The sequence below is a fragment of the Pseudophryne corroboree genome, chromosome 1 (genome assembly GCF_028390025.1).
Source record: "Pseudophryne corroboree isolate aPseCor3 chromosome 1, aPseCor3.hap2, whole genome shotgun sequence".
Lineage (NCBI taxonomy): Eukaryota > Metazoa > Chordata > Amphibia > Anura > Myobatrachidae > Pseudophryne > Pseudophryne corroboree.
In genome coordinates, this window is record NC_086444.1 from 700,788,571 (window position 1) to 700,805,053 (window position 16,483).

At 45.9% G+C, this 16,483-nt stretch overlaps 1 protein-coding gene across 6 annotated transcripts in view; it reads right to left on the minus strand.

Annotated features, from left to right (window-relative positions):
* PIP5K1C (phosphatidylinositol-4-phosphate 5-kinase type 1 gamma) overlaps positions 1-16,483 on the minus strand; it is a 336,412-nt gene that overhangs the window by 188,106 nt on the left and 131,823 nt on the right. For all 6 annotated transcript variants that reach the window (XM_063914840.1, XM_063914837.1, XM_063914838.1 and 3 more), the window contains one exon: positions 1,455-1,538. In XM_063914840.1, coding sequence (XP_063770910.1) covers positions 1,455-1,538 — 84 coding nt within the window. The remainder of the gene's footprint in view (positions 1-1,454; positions 1,539-16,483) is intronic.

Genomic DNA, 16,483 nt, shown 5'->3' on the forward strand with positions numbered 1-16,483 from the left:
ATTGCACGGTGCGGCAAAATGCGGACAGCCCTTTTGGTTCAGGATGTCAGTCAATCCATGCAACTGGAATGGATACCAGGATCCATTAAAAAAAAAAAAAAGGATCAATGGGGATCATTTGCACTCAGTCATGTTTCAGCCAGAAATTTAACAGGACAATGCTTTTAATAGCACGTTTAGATTGTGGGCTAAAACATAGAGGGAACCAGCAACAACATACTTTATGCCATACAAAAACCCTGGGGGATGAAACAAAAGTTGGAAAATACATTTTATCAGTCCATAAAACCTTGGAGGTAATTCAGACCTGATCGCTAGGGTGCGATCAGGTAGTCGCCGCCTACAGGGGAAGGGGAATTTGCTGTACAGAGTGCTACACAAACAGCAATTTATGCAGCCATCGAGGATAAACATTCTTTACCAAAGTTGTTTTGAAAGCATATACTGAAATACATTGTAACAAACTCCAATAATAATGTTATGTTAGGGGTTAGTACATTAAAGGGGGGTACACACGGAGAGATTGTGCTTAATTTTTAAGCAATCTGACTAGATTGCTTAGAAATTAAGCATGGATTTCTCTGTGTGTATGCCCAATAGCGATAGCGATGCGCCATCCCGTGCATCGCTATCACCGGTTCTATATTTGGCATGCATGCAGGCACAATCTAGCAGATCGCTCACTTCACCGCTGTGTGAAGTGAGCAGCCCCCCATCCCCCTCCCCTCAGCACACATCGCGCAGTGCTGAGCGGGGGGAGAGATGTGTGCCGAGTGGTCTGTGACAGATCACTCAGCACACATCTCTACGTGTGTACACCCCTTAAGAGGGAGATGTACTAAGCCTTGGAGAGTGATAAAGTAGACATTAACAGATGTATTAAGTCTGGAGAAGTGATAAAGCAGTGATAAAGAAGTGATAAGTGGAAAGAGAAAATGCTCCAGCCAATCAGCTCCTGTCATATTTCAAACCTGTAATGATTGGCTGGTGCATTATCACCTTCCACTGATCACTTCTTCAGGCTAAATACATCTGCCCCATAGAGCTAAAGTACCAGCCAAATCAACTCCTAGCTGCCATGTTACAAGCTGTGTTTGAAAAAAATGACAGGAGCGGACTGGTTGGTGGTTTCTCTCTCTCCCCTTTATCACTCTCCATGGCTTAGTACAGCTGCCCCTAATAATTTATTATATATGAAGGTGAATTTGATCAACACCTACTGTAGGTTTCCCTATAAATTCTAGAAAAATAAATAAATTGTGAACTGTGTGTCTCAGTTCTTTGTTTTCTAGTGTTATCTGATAGAAACAGGGAATTAAAATGCAAATGTGCTTTTGGCATGTCAAGCAATAAAACAACAATGACAAATAGTAAAACAGCTTGTGCTAAAACTATATACAGTCTAAACAGCTAGTAACTCACAGAGGTCAAAAGTGGGTTAGTGAATGATTTACCTGTATGACTGCAGAATGTCAATGATTCCTATATAAAGTAAGAGACGTTCCCCTCTTCCGTTTACAGCTGGAATTCCTCCCATACTAGAATAAAATTGTAGCAAATATGAATATACAGCCATTCACCAATAGGGTTAAAGAAATGTTATATCAATATCAATTTCACATGCAGACATTAAATTATACTGTATATTATATGTACCTAGGAACACCATTTGCATGACTATGAGGTCATAAAATGTAATCACAACTGTTCAGGGGCAGAAGCACAGAGCTATGCAACAGTTAAACACATGGAAACAAATAACACATTTAAGGTGACTATATAGCAATATATTGAGAAATTATACAATCATTTAACTATCCAGATTTAGATGATAAAAATTAAACTTCCTGTCTGTCAAAGGAAACAGTGATTTTTTTTATATTTGCCTTATCGTTCATTTAAAGGCTTCGCAAGGGGTCAACAATGAACAGGAGTGTGAAAGCTGCACCTCAATCTAGTAAACATTTTATATGTAACCAGAGATTTTTGCATGGCCCCCAGGGATCTACTGGTTCTGCTATACCAGGTGCAAGAGTCATTTAGAGCCTGCACAGAATATTACGTACAGCTATGGAGGCTGTATCTCCAGCACGATGCACATTAGACAAGGGAAACTAAATGGATCATGGTCTAAATCATGAAATGGATTGCAAAAAACACTCAAGAACCTAGTCATGTATAGCTTGAAGCAGAGGAGGGGTGGGGGTCATTAAAACGTGCAGGGATGCATCCATCAGAGGAAGACAAGTATTAGCAAAAGATGAAGCTCTGGAGGGTATCAGATTTAAGGGGCAATTTACTACAAAATAGAGTACATCGGTAAAAGAGCCTCCCAACAAGATGGTAGGAGCTACCACAACAGGGAGGTTTAAACATGTGGGCCACATTTCATTTTCTTTTTATCTGTCCAAGCTTAAAATAACATGTATGGGTTTGCCAGTTGGTGGTAGGGGGACAGACAATATGGTCCTTCTTCGGGCATGAACTTAACAAGGTGCTGGAAACATTCCTACTGCTTGGTACACACTTGATTGATTGATCAATCAATGGTATTAAGGTGTGTATACACCTTACCAATCATCAGACCTATCTGCGGGGCTGCCAAGCCGTCGGACTAGGCGTACCCAGCATTGGAGATTCTAATACATGTTGACATGATAACATAACACAGCTGCTGAGGATTTGTCAGCTGCACATTTACATGCAAATTTACTGTTCCACCACTTCCCACAGGTGCGCTAATGGAATGAGACCCGGAGACTGTGGAGGCCATTTGAGTTCACTAAATTCTACTGCAAGGTGATAACGCACCAGCCAATCATTACGGATCTGAAAAATGACAGTTAGGAGCAGACTTGCTGGTGCGTTATCACATTGTACTTATCACCTCTTTATCCCTTCTCCAGGTTTAATACATAAGCCCCATGGTGTGTTATGCTTCTGGAAGTAGCCCTTAAAATATAGTCATAAATGTGGCAATAAGGGGGAGTACATTTGGCCCGATTCAGACCTGATCACTGCTGTGCGTTTTCGCACAGCGGGCGTTTATCAATTGACTGCACATGCACCGCAATGCACAGTGCATCGCCAAACAGCGAAAAGCCGGTTCGAAAATTTTAAATCGCAGTCATCTGCAAGTTGATTGACATGAAGAGGCCGTTTGTGGGTGGTAACTGACCATTTTTTGGGCGTGTCAGGGAAAATGCAGGCATTTCCAAGTATTTTCAGGGAGGGTATGCGACGTCAGCTCCAGCCCCGATCAGCCTGTTCTCTTCGCACTATAGGAGTAAGTCCTGGGCTACGCACAGACTGCACACACTAAAATAAAAAAATTTTGCACGGTGTACACATGGGATCACACACTTGCATGGGACGAATTTACACTCCCCTTGGGCAGCGACTATCTGATCGCAGGACAGCAAAATGAGCAGCACAGCGATCAGGTCTGAATTAGGCCTATGGTCAGCAACAACCACCACATAGGCTGTAGCATTTACTTAATAGCATTTAAATAGTGCTGAACAGATTTCGGAATCGGCAAGCCTGTCGTAGAATAAGCATGCTGGATAGTGAGCCTGATGGACTGCTTCGAAGCAGGACACCCAATTTTATTGGGATCATAAAGAACGAACAGAGAGTTCGATTTCCTGTGACGAGCTATTCTCTTCACATAGACCTTCAAAGCCCGTACAACATCCAAAGACTTTGAAGTAGCAGCGGTGTCCGTAACAGCCGAAACCACAATAGGTTGGTTGATGTGAAACGCAGACACCATCTTCGGAAGAAATTGCTGATGAGTCCTGAGTTCAGCTCTGTCCTCATGGAAAATCAAGTAGGGGCTCTTGTGAGACAACGCCCCCAGCTCCTACACACGTCTTGCTGAAGCCAAGGCCAACAGTGTGACGGTCTTCCACGTAAGGTACTTTACGTCGACCTCCTGCAATGGTTCAAACCAGTCCGATTGATGGAACTGCAACACCAAATTGAGATCCCAAGGTGCCATAGGGGGCACAAAAGGAGGTTCTAAGTGTAGAACACCTTTCAAGAACATCTGGACCTCAGGGAGAGAAGCCAATTGTTTCTGAAAGAAAATAGACAAGGCCGAAATATGAACTTTTATGGAGCCTAGACGTAGGCCCATGTCAACTCCCGACTGCAGAAAAAGCAGTAGATGTCCCAGATTAAATTCCACCATAGAATATTGTCTGCTCTCACACCAAGAGACATATTTCTTCCAGATACGATGGTAATGTTTAGACGTTACCTCCTTTCTGGCTTGTATCGTAGACGGGATGATCTTGTCAGGAATCCCTCTCCTGGCTAGGATCAGCCATTCAACTTCCATGCCGTTAAACATAGCAATGGTAAGTCTTGATAGACGAACGGGCCCTGCTGCAGAAGATCCTATCGAAGAGGCAGAGGCCACGTATCTTCGGTCAGCATCTCGAGAAGATCCAGACTGGCCACGAAGGGCCTGGTATGCGGAGCATTGAGGATCGCTTGAACCATTTTTCCCAGAAGGCGTATGCAGAGATGTACTGAGATCCGGGTCGGCTTTAAGACGGCCCGAACCATCGACTGGATTACTATTGCTTTTTCCAAGGGAAAAAAAGACACTATGTCCAGTATCATTCCCAGGAACTGAAGCCTTTGCGTTGGTTCCAGGTGAGATTTTAGCAGGTTCAGAATCCACCCAGGAGTAGCCTGGATGAGAAGGCAATGTTCTCCAACAGCTGTTTCCTGGACGGTGCCTTTATCAGAAGATCGTCCAAGTACGGAACTATGTTAATTTCCTGTATGCGGATCAACATTATCATCATCATCTCCACCATCACCTTGGTGGACACCCTCGGTGCCGTGGAGAGACCAAATGGCAGGGCCTGGAACTGGTAGTGTCAATCCTGCAGTGCAAATCGGATATAAGCCTGATGAGGCGGCCAGATCGGAATGTGAAGGTACGCATCCTTGACATCCAGAGACGCTAGGAATTCCCCCTCTTCTAGACCAGAGAACACCGCTCTTAGAGAGACTCCATCTTGAATTTGAACACACGTAAGTACGAGTTCAATGACTTGAGGTTCAGAACCTGGTCTTACCGAACCGTCCGGTTTCAGTACTACAAACAAGCTGAAATAGTAACCCTTGTTGTGCAGCTGAGGTGGAACTGGAATAATGACCTGGGTCTGTAACAGTTTTTGAATGACGTCGTGTAAGTTTACTCTCACCTCTTGTGAAACTGGTAAGCCTGATTTGAAGAATCTGTGAGGTGGGAGCTCCTGGAACTCCAGTCTGTAGCCTTGGGCTATAAGGTCTTGGACCCAGGGATCCTGGCATGATCTTGTCCAGATGTGACTGAAGAATTTGGGGGCTCCCACTCACGTCATCCAGGCATCGCGGTTCACAGTCATGCGGCAGGTTTTGAGGAAGCAGAGCCTGAGCCCTGTTCCTGTGAACCGGCACTCGCTGGTTTGCGTGGTTTACCTCGAGCACCTCTTGCGGCGGAAGAACAAAATCTGGCCTTGCCCCTAAACTTGGCAGTCCGAAAGTACTGTAGATTAGGTCCGGAGTAGGCCTTCCTAGCTGGCGGAGCTGCAGAAGGTAGGTATGAGGACTTACCCGCAGTAGCTCGGGAGATCCATTTGTCAAGTACATCTCCAAATAAGGACTCTCCTGTGAAAGGTACTGTAGGCCTTCCACTCCATTCCTGGAGTCCGCGTCAGCAGTCCACTGACGTAGCCATAATCCTCTGCGTGCGGACACTGCCATAGCGGTAGTGCGTGCATTAAGCAAACCTATTTCTTTTATGGCATCCACCATAAAGTTTGCAGAGTCTTGTATATATTGCAGAAGCAAAATTATTTCCTCTTGAGGTAAGGTGTCTAACCCCCCAACTAAATTACATGACCATTTAGCAACAGCTCTTGTAATCAGTGCCGTTTCTAGCGGCGGGCGAGCCGTGCAACCGCACGGGGCGCCCGCCGCGGCACTTTGTCACTCCTCATCTCCTCTCCCCGAGCGCTCCTGCTCGGGGGGCGGGGCTTCGCGGAATGACGCGGTTGCGTCGTGACGTCACGACGCAAACGCGTCATTCCGCGAAGCCCCGCCCCCCGAGCAGGAGCGCTCGGGGAGAGGCGATGAGCATGGAAGGAGGAGGCGGCCGGCGCGCGAGGGACGTGAGTCGGCGGGACCGAAGAGCGGGAAGATGTAAGTATTTTCTCACTCTCTCTCCCCCTCCCCCCCACTTGAAACCTGCCTGCCGCACTGTGTAAAATGGGGGATACCTGCCTGCCGCACTGTGTAAAATGGGGATACCTGCCTGCCGCACTGTGTAAAATGGGGACACCTGCCTGCCGCACTGTGTAAAATGGGGGCACCTGCCTGCGTACTGTGTAAAATGGGGCACCTGCCTGCGTACTGTGTAAAATAGGGATACCTGCCTGCCGCACTGTGTAAAATGGGGACATGTGCCTGCCGCACTGTGTAAAATGGGGATACCTGCCTGCCGCACAGTGTAAAATGGGGATACCTGCCTGCCGCACAGTGTAAAATGGGGATACCTGCCTGCCGCGCTGTGTAAAATGGGGATACCTGCCTGCCGCACTGTGTAAAATGGGGATACCTGCCTGCCGCACTTTGTAAAATGGGGGCACCTGCCTGCGTACTGTGTAAAATGGTGATATCTGCCTGCCGCACTGTGTAAAATGGGGATATCTGCCTGTCGCGCTGTGTAAAATGGGGACACCTGCCTGCCGCGCTGTGTAAAATGGGGACACCTGCCTGCCGCGCTGTGTAAAATGGGGACACCTGCCTGCCGCGCTGTGTAATATGGGGACACTTGCCTGCTGTAATGTGTAAACAGGGGACTTTTTTTATTTTTATTTTTTTTCCCCTGTGGTGGGTGTGATGATATCAGATGAGGTCACGCCCACTTTAATGAGACCACACCCATTTTAATCAGGCCAGACACCCTTGTCGGGAGCGCGCGCGCCTTCTTTTTCTTTTTAGGGCTATATGGGGGGGTCACGCAATTTTTTTTTAGAGCAATGGGGGGGGGGGGGGGGGCGCATTTTTAAATCTCGCACTGGGAGCCAAATTGTCCAGAAACGGCCCTGCTTGTAATCCACCCACATGCTATAGTGGGTCTCTGGGTCACCACAGCAGCAGTATACAAAGATTGAGTGTAGTCTCTTGCGATCAGCAGCATCCTTTAGGGAGGCTGCACCAGGCACAGGTAGTACAATTTTACTTGAGAGCCTGGGAAAATCCAACGATTGTGGATGCATAATTTTTTCCTATCCTCAGGAGGAAAAGGAAAAGAGGATATCAACCGCCTGGGAATATGAAATTTCTTATCTGGATTAACCCACGGTTCTTCAAACAGGGTATTTAGTGCCTTTGACACAGGGAAAGTGACAGAGGATTTTTTCTTAATATCAAATATACGTTATGGTAAGAATTTTCCGTTGATAAAGTTATTCCTCCTAAGTCCACAGGTTCCACGGGATAACAATGAGATATGATGAAACAACAGCAAATTTGCACCAATCAGTCAAAGCTTTCTGGCCTCCCAGCATACAACGGGCCTGTCCATATATCCCCGCCTCCTGGCTCAGGCAAATCAGTTATATTCCAAAGTTCAAGGCAGGAACATCATAGATAGCCCTAATCAGGCGATAAGAACACACATGCACACCCTTCCGTACAAGAAGGAAGAGGTTAGTGAGTAAAAGGATCCTCAAATCAGGTGCGTCAGGGTGGGATCCCTGTGGACTTAGGATAAAAACAGTTATCAACGGTAAGTTCTTACCATAACGTATATTTCTCCGGCAGGATCCACAGGATAACAATGGGATTTCCGAATGCAATTTAGTGGTGGGGATGCTACTGACTGGACAGGAAAATCCTTCGCCCGAATTCGGCGTCATGAGAGGCAAAGGTATCCATGGCATAATTTCTAATAAATGTGTTAATGGAAGACCATGTGGCTTCCTTACATATCTGCTCTGCTGAAGCACCACGTTGTGCTGCCCATAATGGACCTACCTTACGAGTAGAGTGAGCAGAGACATTAGCCAGAACAGGGAGATCAGCTTGAGAATATGCTTCTGAAGTAGTCATCCAAAGCCATCTTGCCAGTGTCTGCTTATCAGCAGGCCATCCCTCTCTTGTGAAATCCGTAGAGAATAAAAAGAGAGAATCTGTCTTTCTGATGGCACTGGTACGATCCACGTAGATCCTTAATGCACGGACCACATCCAGCGATGCATCTCCCGCAGAAATGCCCAGTACCTGGAAAGCCAGGACTACAATTTCTTCATTAAGGTGGAATTTAGACACCACCTTCGGAAGATACCCAGATCTCATTCTTAGAACTGCTTTATCTGGATAAAAAATAAAATCAGAAATGGGGAACGACATGATAAAGCCCCTAAATCTGATACTCTTCTAGCTGACGCCATAACCAGTAGAAAGAGAACTTTAGCTGTCAACCATTTAAGATCTACTTTATGAAGTGGTTCAAATGGGGCCACTTGAAGGGCTTTCAGGACTAGACTTATGTCCCAAGGCACTATAGGAAGAACAAAAGGAGGTTGAATGTGCAGCATTCCCTGGAAAAAAGTAAGCACATCCTGTAAGTTGGCAATTTTCTTTTGGAACCAAACAGTCCATGCCGACATTTGCACTCTCAAGGAAGCCACCTTCAAACCTTTATCCATTCCTGCCTGAAGAAATGCTAAGACACTGGAAACTCTGAAAGACTTAGGGTCCATTTTCCGTTCACTGCACCAATGAATATAGGTTTGCCATATTCGGTGATAAATGCAAGCTGAGGAGGGTTTCCTTGCTCTGAGCATAGTTTGAATGACCTGTTGTGAGACTCCTCTTGACTTCAGGATAGAGGTTTCGAGAACCACGCCGTCAAAGACAGTCGATCCAGCTGTCTGTGATAACAAGGACCCTGCAACAGTAGATCTGGACGTTACGGGAGCAGAAGTGGAGCATTCATCGACATTCGCTGCAGATCTGTGTACCAATGCCTTCTGGGCCAGGCTGGAGCTATTAGTATCACAGCACCTTTTCCCTAGCTTTATCTTTCTCACCACCATTGGTAATAGGGCGATTGGAGGAAACACATAAGCCAAATGAAAGTCCCATCTCACCGATAGGGTATCGTCGAGGTATGGAAAATTCTTATCCCTGATGTCGGAGATAAGCTGCCATTACCACCATAATCTTGGTAAATACTCTGGGGGCTGTGGCTAACCCAAAAGGTAGGGCCTGGAACTGAAAATGCTGTTGGAGTGCTATAGGAACATGTAGCTAAGCACCCTGTATATCCAGGGATACCATATAATCCCCTGGCTCCGTGGCCAAAATAATGGAACGGAAGGTCTCCATGTGAAACCGAGGTACCCAAATGTATTTGTTCAGCAGTCTGAGATTGAGAATGGGCTGAAATGACCCATTTGGCTTCTGAACTAAAAACGGGTTGGAGTAAAAACGATGTCCTCGTTGTGCAGGAGGAACTGGAATGACTACTCCTGACTGAAGCAGTTTCTGAACTGCCTCTTGCAAAGCATTGGCCTTCGTCTGTACCAGAGATGGGCTGGTACAAAAAAAAACCTTTGAGGAGGGTACTTCTTGAAGGCAAACGTATAACCTAGAGATACAGTATCCTGTACCAAGGCATCTGTTGTAAACTGCTGCGATATCTGTGCAAACTGTAGAAGTCGGCCCCCCACCCTGGGATCCCCCAGGTGGAGGCTCACACCATCATGCTGATGGCTTATCATCTATTTTACCAACCGGTCCTCTGGTAGCCTAATGCTTTTTGGTCTTACCAGACTTCTTATATTGGGACTGCCTGCTATCACTTTTGCGTTTAGCTTTTCCTGGAGATCGAAAAGCCTGAACTTTAGGTTTGAAATTGTATGTGGAAGGAAACTTGACCTTGTTGGAGTCTGCTTCTGACTCCAGAATATCTGTCAATTCTTTACCAAAAAAAGAATATCTCCAGAAAAGGGCAAAGATTCCAAATTCTGAATCATCTTTCCATGTACGTAGCCAAACTGCTCTGCGAGCAGCTATTGTTGAAACTGATGCCCTGGAGGCAATAGTACCCATATCCAATGCTGCTTCTTCCAAGAACATTGCAGCCTGTTTTATATGTGCTATATGGGATTTTTGTTCTCTAGATGCTAGTGAAAAATCCCTCCAATGCATCAGCCCAGGCAGCCACTGCCAACCAAGTTGTGTCTTGTGGCGAGTTCTTACCTGTGGTGCTCGGTAGCCGCATGGGGATGCGGCGCAGTCGGCGGCGGTAGTGACGGCTTTCTGGAGCCGGAGGGGAGGACCTAGTGGCCGCAGCATCCTGGTATGTCTGCAATGAAGGGAGCGGCCATGTTGGAGACCAGGAGCAGCACCTATGCGCAAGATGGGTGAGTACAGCCAATCCTGTGTCCCTGCTGCCTATAAATAGGCTGGGACTGTTGCATTCCGTGCCAGTGCTTTGCTGCAGTTTCTCAGTACCCTAGCTCTGTGCTCCCGCAGATTAGTCTGTGCGTCTCTTGGTATTGGTCCCACCTTACTCTGAGTTCTCAGCCAGCTCTCGCTGCATTACGCTTGCCAGCTCTCCAGTGCGCGGTCACGGTTAACCGCTCCGTCTTCAGTGTACACAAATTCTGCAGGATTCCCGTGGCGGTTTGCCAGCTGCAGCCCATACCTTTTCATTCACGTCGTCACATCATCCAGCAAACAGTCTTCACAGTTCTTCTGCCACATCTTCGTACTATCTAAAGCTTATTCCTCACAATACTCCTGTTTTGGCATCGTATCACTCAGTGGACATTCTCAACCGTTTTCCAACCCAGAACTACTCAGTCCCAGTATTCCTACAGTCTAATTCTGCTCTGTTACCGATAATAATTATATGAAAAGGAACTACCTTCGTCCTCCTTGTTTCCTGCATTCTGGAGCTCTTTCTCCTTCGGTTGGTCTGAGTCCAACAGAATCACAAAAACAGCTTGGCGTGACAAGTTGAAGCCATGGCTGGCCTTTTGACTGCCCCAGACAGGGAAAAAATGGTTTTTAGAAAAACCTATCCGTGACATCATTTAATGATGTTGAAGGCAAAGGTAATGTAGATTTTTGCACTAATCGAATCACATGCGTATCTACTTTAGGAGCCACCTCCCTTTTTAAACAATCCCCAGCTAGAAGAAGATAATTGGAATTCCATTTCTTAGGAATTCTAAACTTATTAGGCGTAACCCAAACCTCTTCCATAATTTCAGTCAGCTGATTTTACCCTGGAAACTCAGTTTTAACTGTTTTAGGATGTTTAAAACACAGCTGCCTTGATTTTTAAAACAAGCTCTGCTGAATCCTCTAAGGATACAATGGCTTTCATTGCTTTAATTAACTCCGCTATATCCACTGAGCGGAGACCTTCCTCCTCCTCTTCGTATGCCGAAGTAGAATTAATTGAGCTTTCATCCTCCGATGAATCCTCATCTGAACCATGTGTAGCCTGTGAGGATGAAGATTTACTTACCACCGGCTTATCAGCCTGTTTCTTCTGAGAGGCTGCTGCTGGAAGTGATACACCACAAGTGGGAAGCTGCATGTAAGGGTTAATCGTGTAACCTATCCCTGGTACAGGAGTTGGAGGAATTATCAGTTCAGCTATACTGGAAAAAGTCTGTGCAAACATAGCCCAAGGTGGATCAACTTGCACCTGACCTGCCTTGTATTTCTGGAACCCCTGGTGAAAGCTAAAACAATTTGCACACAAACCATCCTGAACCAGATCTTGAGAGGAAAAACACACCTTTGCAAGACAAACAGGATATGAGTTTTGGTGTTGCTGTGAGTGTATCTTCCTCACCTTTGCCGCTCTTAGACATGATAAATAATCAACACTTCCACAGTGTACTATACAATTTGTGACTGTAATCACTATAAGCTTTTTAAAGTGACATACAATCCAACCCAGCATTGAGGATCGGAATAAAACAAAACTGACAGAATATAGTAAAGTCAGCAATCACACTAGCAGTCAGTCACATGTTATACATTAGTATAATAAGCAATATGAGCATATCATCAACTACATTTCAAGTATCTAGGAGAACATATTACTGAATCATGTTTAAACAGATCTACCATATTCAGACGCACTGAGAAAGAAACAACAGTATATGTATACAGACTCATATGCAATAGGCACTTATCTAACTATTAGCGAACGCTGAGTGTATCCAGATGCTGCTAGTGTACATTGTCGCTCCATAGTGAACACAGATGCTCAGTGAACACAAAACGCACCAGTCACACAGCCGCCTATGCTGCGACTGGGTCCTCGTGTACAGCGTCTGTGACGGAAGCGGAAAAACCGTTCATGGGGGGAGACTCGGAGGAAGCTGGTCATGAACTGGGAGAAGGGGCGACCAGGAGAGTGTCTGACTCCCCACTGCTGACATCAACCCTAGGGATCGCGGCCTCATACTATTCCTGGAGCCTATGATCCCTAAGGCCTAGCGCTGGTGCAGGATCCGGTCTGAAGATCGACAGTGTCTAGGTCGACAATGTTTAGGTCAACCACTATAGGTCGACAGTCACTAGGTCGACATGTTTTCAAGGTCGACATGAGTTTTTCACATTTTGTTTTCTTTATTTGAACTTTCATACTTAACAATCCACGTGGACTACGATTGGAATGGTAACCTGTGCCGAGCACAGTGGTAGCAGAGCGAGGCACCTTGACCGAAGCATGGCGAGTGAAGCGAGCTATGCGAGGGGACACGGTGCACTAATTGGGCTTCCCGGTCACTGTATGGAGAAAACTACCCTAAAATAACATGAAAAACTCATGCCGACCTTTTGACTTGTCAACCTAGAACATGTCGACCTAGAAACCCTGTCAACCTTCAAGCCCTGTCGACCTAAACATTGTGGACCTAGACACTGTCGATCTAATGATCCACACCCCACTGGTGCACCCGAGGTAGTCTCCTCCCAAAACAGTGCGGCTGTGTCCGTACTCCCCTTCTAAGCGGAACCGATGCCTTACTTTCTCCTCGTGCTCCGGCCAAAGCTTGGTAACGTCTGCTGGATCTGCTAGTATATCCGACAGACGCCCGCCAAAACAGCACTGTACTCGTGGGTAAGTGTTGTCGCGACCCAGTGGAGAGTTGTTGGAGAAAATCTTTCTAAGGTACGTATAAGACACTGTTTAGAAAAAGATTGCTCAGAAAAAAAATAGTAAGACTATAAAAAATAAAATAAAGCTTAGGGCTGCTAAAACCAGCAGTACTCTGACCATGGTCCGGCTCCTGCCGCACCAAACAAAAAACTGATTTGCCTGAGCAAGGAGGCAGGGATATATGGACAGGTCTGTTGCATGTTGGGAGGCCAGAAAGCTTTGACCGATTGGTGCAAATCCGCTGTCGCTTCACCAAATCCCATTGTTATACTGTGGATAACCTGTGGACCCTGCCGGAGAAAAGTAAGATTCCTCAATCTCCTCTTTCACCTTATCAGGGATATTTAGAACTTCTCTGATAGCGTCTATAAGAGCCTCTACACCCTGTGACCGAGTACCCTCCCCTACCACTGTGTCTACCGCGCCTTCCTCCATTTCTGACCCTTCATCATCAGAGTCAGAATGTAGTATATGGGCCAAAGTGCGTTTTTGCGGACAAATGGTAGAGGACGGATACACTGGTCTGGGTACAGAGTCCTTTTTCATAAACTCATCCACAGACTGCCTTAAGTATTGCGTCTCTTTCTCATTACAAGATCATTTTGTAGAAATTGTAAGAATCATTCCCTTAATGGAGTACAGCCATGCTGGCTCTGTCCCACTAGCCTGGGAAGGACACTGCACTGAGTACACACTAGTGAACCTCCTGGGAAGAGGAACACTGTGCTTTACACGAAACACTCTTTGCCTGACATACTGCAGTAATGACAGCACACACACAGGAAAAGGTTCAAAGCACAATTAACCCATAAAGAGCCCTTCCAGAGAGAGACAGAAAGAGAGCATGGAACCAGCACACGGCGCCTTTATCGCTAATGCCAATCTTAGCTAGGTCGCAGACTAAGTACCTAGATTAGGAATTTAGTACACTAGAAAATCGCTCCCCCCGCTATGACCCCCGGTACCGCTGAGGTAAACTGGAGGCTTTCCGGAGGAGCTGCGCGTCCCTGTCAATGGTGATGGTGAGCTGCTGGATTCACTCATAGTGAAGCCTCACCCTTTCAATGGCGCACGGTCTTCCCGCTCTTCTTTATACTGGCTTATGTGTCTGTAGGCATAATTCAGAGTTGATTGCAGCAACAAATTTGTTAGCAGTTGGGCAAAACCATGTGCACTGCAGGGGGCCAGAAAGAACATGTGCAGATAGAATTAGATTTGAGTGGGGTGCGTTCAAACGGAAATCTAAATTGCTGTGTAAAAATTAAGCAGCCAGTATTTACCCTGCACAGAAACAAAATAACCCACCCAAATCTAACCCTCTCTGCAAATGTTATATCTGCCACACCTGCAGTGCACATGGTTTTGCCCAACTGCTAGCAAATTTGCTGCTGCGATCAACTCAGAATTACCCTGTGTGCATAAAATGGAGTAAGGCCCCTTGTATGGCTGTAGTGCCAGTCTGGGTACTGTGTACACTATAGAGTACTCAGTCGGGAGATGCAGTCCGCCCCATTTAGAAGCCGTGAGTCTCCGTACCCTCATGCCGCCATAATGGCTGTTGGGCCGCCAGCTTAGTACTCACCACTCTTCTGTCTTCTGGCTCTGTTAGGGGTGGCAGCATGCTGCGGGAATGTACGTTCGCCATGGTGAGGCTTGGGAATAGTTCCCTCAGGAGTGAGCATCCTGTCAGCGGGGAATGGGACCATTAACCCGTAGTGGGGTTGGGCTGTTCACCCCCCTAAGTCCCACGAAGCAGGCATGCTGGTGCCATCCAGTCCTGCCTGATAATAACAAACTTTTTTAAATAGATGCAGAAAACTCTTCATGAGCTTCCAGAGACGTGACAGACTCCTCCGGGCACATTTTCTAAACAGAGTCTGGAAGGAGGGGCATAGAGGGAGGAGCCAGCACACACATTCAAACTTCTATAGTGCCCATGGCTCCTAGTGGACCCATCTATACCCCATGGTACTAAATGGATTCCCAGTATCCCCTAGGACGTAAGAGAAATAAGGATACAAATGTAAAACATTAAGCTAATACAAGGCTGCCTTAGTTATGCAGAGAGAGGATTCTGATTAATGTAACATTACAGAACTACTTTACAGAAGATGGACAGTACTTAGGATAGCAGTGTCCTTGTGAAAAATGAGGAAGCAATTCTGTTACCGAAAGTGCTAACACCACTGCTTGAACACAGTCTTCAGTTCTCACAAACCAAGGTGGCATCCTATTAATCTGTAGTAAATTACCGCGGCTAAAGGTCTCATCTGGGGCTATCCTATCAGCCCCGATAAACCATCGCAAGCAGCGGCTTAGCAGGGATTTTGCTTCGCCTTCCTCAGGCAGGCGAAACCAAATCCATAGAAACAGCCCCGTGAAAATTGGTCTGTTTCTCACGAAAACACACAGGTTTCACTGAACCTAGGCGTTTTCTGGAGAAAACGCCTTTTTTTTTTTACGGGCGATCTAATAGGATAGCCTGTAAAATAAACTAAATATATATAATAATCTGAAACATCAGAAAAATAAAATAAATTTAAAATATCACAAAAAACTTCATTTTTTTGCGGCCGATTTTTTACCGTGGCCAATATGATATCGCCCTAAGTCTATGGGGTTGGCTGGGGCAATGAGGATAATATAACTCAGCCTTTTAGACCACCCAATTGTCAAAGGACATTGGTAACAAGGTTCTTAAAATATATTTAAAAAAATTGTATATATACTATCCCATAGCACCAAATGTAGTCTCCGTTCTTTTCAAGTGTTTTTCCTACTTCCACCACATGACCCACCATTACGATTATACATAACATCCCCCCATTTTCTCCATGCTATACAGTTCAATCCCTTTTATTTCACACCATATTGCGTGTTTTTTAACTGTATGACTTCAATATGAATGTTATCATTCACTAATATTGCCCATACACTTGTGAGATAGTCGGCACTAGCCTTCGATTTCGACTGGATCTGTGAGAGAAATCTTTGTATGCACATTTGAGCATTTTAGGTACCTTTCAACGTGATGCGCGGGCACGCCAGTCGAATCTCGTGTCTCAAGATAGTATGTGCTGCACTTAATATTTATCGAATCACGATGTGATCGCATGCTGTTTACCACTTTCGATGTATCACACCGCGATGTGCGATATGTGAAGACAGGAGCCGACTTCCTGGACACTCCTCTTCCCCTCACTGCACATATGACTGGAGAGGAGGCTGGAAGCACGCTGCTAAGCTCCCAAACACCACACAAGGTAAGCAGGCTATATC